This window comes from Octodon degus, unplaced genomic scaffold (assembly GCF_000260255.1).
Source record: "Octodon degus isolate 3935 unplaced genomic scaffold, OctDeg1.0 scaffold00033, whole genome shotgun sequence".
Classification (NCBI taxonomy): Eukaryota; Metazoa; Chordata; class Mammalia; order Rodentia; family Octodontidae; genus Octodon; species Octodon degus.
The window spans coordinates 15536503-15541879 of NW_004524609.1; the positions used below are offsets into that span (position 1 = coordinate 15536503).

The following is a 5377-nucleotide window of genomic DNA, read 5'->3' on the forward strand; positions in this document are numbered from 1 at the left end:
TGCTAAGCTTGTTCTAAGTAGGTGCTTTAGACCACTGAGCCATCTCACCAGCCCCAACATGTGGCTTTTGACGGCATGACTAACCCATAGTTGCTGCAGGTGAGTAACACTGAACTCCTGAACCTCTTGATCATGGATCCACTTGACATTTTCAAACTTACAGTCATACAAGACTAGAGGAAACTCCACAGCCATGCTATATTGAGGCTTCTGGGGATTTTTCTCTATATTCAGCAACTCATCAGTAACTTCTGGCTTCTCCATTCCTTGGCCAATCAAAATGAGGACAGCCATCATACAGCAGACTTGATGATAAAGGAAAGCCTGCCCTGTCACTTCAAATTGACATAACTGGAAAGGTTCTTGCCATCTCCCCTCACCTAGGCTTTGCCCCACTAGTAGTACTTGAGCAGACAAAATAGTCCTCTGAAAATTAAACACTCCATTTGCTACATCCGTTTTACACAAGTTCCTGAAATCATGGGTACCAACGTACCTCTGAGCTGCATCATTCATCCTTACAATATCTAAATCAGTGCGAGGGAAAAAATAGCGGTAAGTGCGTTCCAGACAGTTGAACCTAGCACTGAAGCTCTGTTCTACAGGAGCCCAGGCCAGGACACGGATGTCTGGAGGGAGAACCCAACTGAGAATGTGGGTGTAATGGATCTCTTTGGCATCATCATTGACTTCATCTTTTAAGTTAAGATCTTGTGAATCTTTGCTCCTTGGAAACGGAGACCACAGGTCAAGAGAAATCACCTGACCAAAGGCACTAACTCCTTTGTCCGTCCGCCCACATCTGTGATAGTTGGAAGTCTGTCTGCTTTCTATCTTTCTATCAGTCGAGTCTTGGTCAGAGCCTCAAATAGTTTCTCTTCAATGGTGTAGTCTGTATCTTCCTGACTAGCAAAGCTCTGGTATCCCCAGCCTAGATAGGCTATTCTTAGGGCTACATATCTTCGGCTGTGGGCACTGAAATCAAATGCACGCTTAGCTTTTGCAGATCCTAAAGAATTTTCTTTAATGTTTGGGTCTTTGATGTTGTTCGACTGTTCTTTTTTAAGTCTTTGTACTTCTTGCTCCAGTTCTTGTACTCTTTTTAAGAATTTCTCAATCTGGTTTCTGTCAGTGTCTGTTTCAGCTGTGGTATGACAGCCCCAGGAGTAAATGAACCATACAGTTCCACCCTTCCTGGGTCGCGGGGAGAAGCCCTGAGTACCACTTTTCTAGGGCTCAGGTGTCACAGGTGACAGAACTGGAGAATCCGTGGCAGGAGAGGAGGGATGGGGGAGGCTTTCTAAATGGACCAGCGGGACATGTGTGTCTTGGAGCATTCCCAGCTGTCCCAGATGGCCACTTCCAAAACCCTGCTGATGCTGTCAGGATTACACCCACTCTACTAGAAGTCACGAGGCTAAACCCACAGCAGGGCACAGATGGGAGACACCAGAGCAAGCTGGCTGCTGTCACGTGAGGCATGTGTGATACACTCTTCAGATTATCATGTCCAACTCTGGAGTTGCCTCTGAGCATGGGACAATGATTCCCTGGGGCCCAGACGCACCTCCATCTGTCCCACTCCCTACCTGGACAGGCACGGGGAGCACCGTGGGTTTCTGGGAGCTCAGGAAGCAAGCTGCAGGTTCTGAAACATCAACAGCAGAGAAGCACAGAAGTAAGTGGGAGGCCAGGAGAGCCCCAGCTGTGGGCCTCTGTGTGGGAGCTCATCTCCAGGTCCTGCGGCCTTAACTCGCTATGAACTTGCCGGGATTGAGGAGCACCCAGGACATTAGCACTGCGCACTGCTGGGTGCAGCTGTGAGTACATCTTCAGAGATGAGAGGGCGCTGGCTGGGAAATCTTTCCTGGGTGGCACCATCCAACAGGGCTACGTAGGGGAAAGCCACGCACAATGACATGGGCAGACTCCTCTCCTTTCCACTGAGCTGCAACCAGTTCTGGGGAAGCTGAAAGTAGGCAGATCACTACAAGTCTGAGCTGTGTAGGGAGATCCTGCACCAAATACATACATGGAAAAAGGAAGAAGGGGGGGAGGTGGGGGGAGGAGGCCTAGATCTAAAGATTTAAAGATCTGGCAGGAGGAACACTAACTGTCATCACCCAAGACTTCACCAAGAACGTCATCAATCGAGCCTGGAACAGAAAGGGCCGTCACAACTTGAGGAGGAAAGCAGCACTTCTATAGCTCAAGTCTGAGACATTCTGAGAGCTACAGAACTCAAAGATGTTAAGCCTTAGACTGAGCTCTACCTTCATTGCCCAGGAGATGTTTTCGAACTCTCTGGCAATGAGTCACAAAGCCCTGTTGATACACTTAAGGTAGAAATGCACAGCAAAGTTCCCAACAGATGACAGCAAAGATTTTCAGTGGACACTCCTTTCTACCTGCCTCCCCCACAACACTTTAGCCAGCAACCAGTTTTCCAGACTCTGAGAGAACCTAGTGTAATTCTAAAATTAACAAACAAAAACCAGGGGCCGGGGTGATGGCTCAGTAGACTAAGCACTTGCCTGGCAAGGGCAAGGTTCTGAGTTCAATCCCTGGTTCTGCCAAAACAAACAACAAAAAACACAACACTTTGTGGTGAATAACCTGATTACAAACACGTATCTAAAATGACATTCAAGGGCTGGTGAGATGGCTCAGTGGTCTAAAGCACCTACTTAGAACAAGCTTCGCAAAGCACAGGGACCACAGTTCAATCCCCCAGCACCACATGTCAGCCAGCCCCGCCCCCTGGTGGGCTGAGCTGACTACACACACACACACACACACACACACACACACACACATAAATAAATAAATAAAATAAAAGTATATTTAAAAAAATAATAAAAATTTTAAAAAAATAATGAAAAAAATAAAATGACATTCAAATCAAAATAGAAGTATTAAAATCACAGGAATTTCTTCTCTTTAACTTTTAACAAGACTGAAAAACAGGGATCTCCTGAAATTCAACCACAATTTTATTTTCAGGTGAAAGGCTTCAGTTCATTTTTCCATTGTCCTATTCTTAACAACCACGTTCTCCTCTACTGCATCCTTGCAATCTACTCTTCTCCCCTCTCACCAAATGTTTCACATCACCTTGCTGGCTCCTCACTTTTAATTTCAAACATGTATCTGACCAAAAGCTCTTAACAATAATCACACGTCTCAACAATGACTCCACTCTTGGTCCTAGCAGTAGACAACATTGAAATTTTTCTGGTGCAGGGATGTAGCTCAGTGGTGCAGCACCTGCCTGGCAAGTCTGAGGCCTGGAGTTCAATTCCTGGTACCAAAAAAGAAAAGAAATTTTTCTGCCACACAGGTAGTACCTCTAAACACAAGCAAAATGCAGAGCAATTTCCTGCCAACACACACGTATTACCTGGCATCCAGCAGCCAATGAAGTCCTTCTCAACAGAAGCCTCCTGAGCTTCTTCATTTTTACTGGCTCTATGTCCACCAGTACTCTGATTTTCCAGGCTCCATCAAGAGTTTCCACTATACTTTACAGCATACAGAGGCTGCATCTTTGGACAGTCTCTCAAAACTTTTCCAAATTAATTCTCGAGGTTCTTAAGCCACATGGCCAGGGAACATCTCCACAATGACCCCACTATTGGTACTAATTTGGTTGTACTCAGGATTTGCAAGGAAAACAATTATAAGACACATAATTTATAGGATTATTTCATAATAGCCACCCACAGAGGCATATGCAAACAGTGCCAGAAATCTGTCTACTCAAATGAATCCAGCTAAGGGCCTGGATCCCATGACAATGTCCTGCATGAGTCAAACTAAAGAGCTAGAGCTCGTGACAATGACTCATGCAAGTCTGTTTCATAGGACTGGCCAAATAGCTCAATGGATTAACATGCTTGCTTTGGCAGACGCAGGGACCTGGAGTTCCATCCCCAGGCCTGCCATGCCAGCCCTGTCCCGGGGCACCCTGAGAGGGTGATTGAGACTGGACGTGGTGGTGTGTGCCTGTAATCCCAGCACTTCGGAGGCTGTAAACAGGAGGATCACCACGAGTCTGATCTATGCAGTGAGACCCTGTGCAGCCTGTACATCCTATCCTAAAGATAAAAAAAGAAAAAAGAAAAAAAATCTCATGGACTTACAGCAGGAATTCCAATGGTCAGTGGTGGAAGTGCTCTAAGGTGCATGGCAGAAGCTGGAAAGTCTGCGCCAGAAGAAGGAAGTTCTGAGCTAGCAGGCGGGAGGATCTGCACCAGGTTTAGGGGGCAACGCTCAAAATAAGAAGCACAGCCCCCGAGAGGTACCACAGCCACCACCAGTGCCACGGTACTGAGTTTCTTAGACAAGGAGAACAACTTAGTTGATAGCGGGAAACCCAGCGCAATAACCTTCTCCAGGACACAGAATAGTACACCATCTTCCCTTCTGGAGTCAGGAAGCAATGCTCAGAATAAGAACCAGAGATCCCCCAAAGTGAACCATAGCTACCCGCAGTGACAGCAAGGTCTTGCGCTCCTTCAACAATGACGACAGCAGAGTTCATCAGGAAAGCTGCGTGACAAGCTCCTGCAGGAGAACCAACAGCCCCTAGAGAACAAACAGCTTCCGACAGCTTCTTTTCCTTCAGCTCTTCTTGCTTTTCTTGCAACAGCCCTCAGAAGGGCCTTGCATACCTAGGACCACACTAACTGAGTTCAGCTGGATGTTACAAGTTGATTACCAGTTGTCAATCCACCACACATGGTTACAGAACAAATCTTAGTTTTAGAAGAGGGATTAGCAAGGAATCTAATGAGAGTTTTCCAAGTAGAGAATACAGTTTTCTGACTTGATAATGAACCAGGTACAGAAGGAAGCAGAGTCAACAAAAACCCTGGGAATGACCCTTACACTAAGAAAGAGCTGTAGGATGCTTGCTGCTCTGTGGCTAGAGTGTACACGACCTCTCCTCATATGCTGATACAAAGCACACTTTGGCACAAATAGCACTGTAACACATCTAAGCTCCACGGCACAGTGCTCAACAACAGGTACACCCAGTATTGTGATATCCATTGAAAGCCTTGCATTTTCCTACTGCATTTTCTTACCTTTGCAGGCCATTCTTGGGTGCTCAGATAGCAGCACCATATCGTCACAGTTGGTGCAAGGTGACTCACTATCCTCGGAGGGTGTTCTGGGTGGCTGAGAAAGTCATCAGCACCATCCATCGCATTAATCTTCTTCTTGAACTACAAAATAAATATTATTTCAAAATGTCCCCAAAGTATTTATATCATTGGGGCTGGTGAGATGGCTCAGTGGTCTGGAGCACCTACTTAGAACAAGCTTAGCAAAGCATAGGGACCGCGGTTCAATCCCCCAGCACCACATGCCA

The 5377-nt window shown here is 46.3% G+C and overlaps 1 protein-coding gene across 1 annotated transcript in view; it reads right to left on the bottom strand.

Moving 5' to 3' along the window:
* The window catches only part of LOC101579667 (fas-binding factor 1-like), a 4463-nt gene extending 3693 nt beyond the window's left edge, over window positions 1-770 (bottom strand). Inside the window, exon 1 of the mRNA XM_023714126.1 lies at window positions 49-770. Within this exon, the coding sequence (XP_023569894.1) occupies window positions 49-516 (468 nt within the window). The 5' untranslated portion in view covers window positions 517-770. The remainder of the gene's footprint in view (window positions 1-48) is intronic.
* Window positions 771-5377: the final 4607 nt, after the last annotated feature.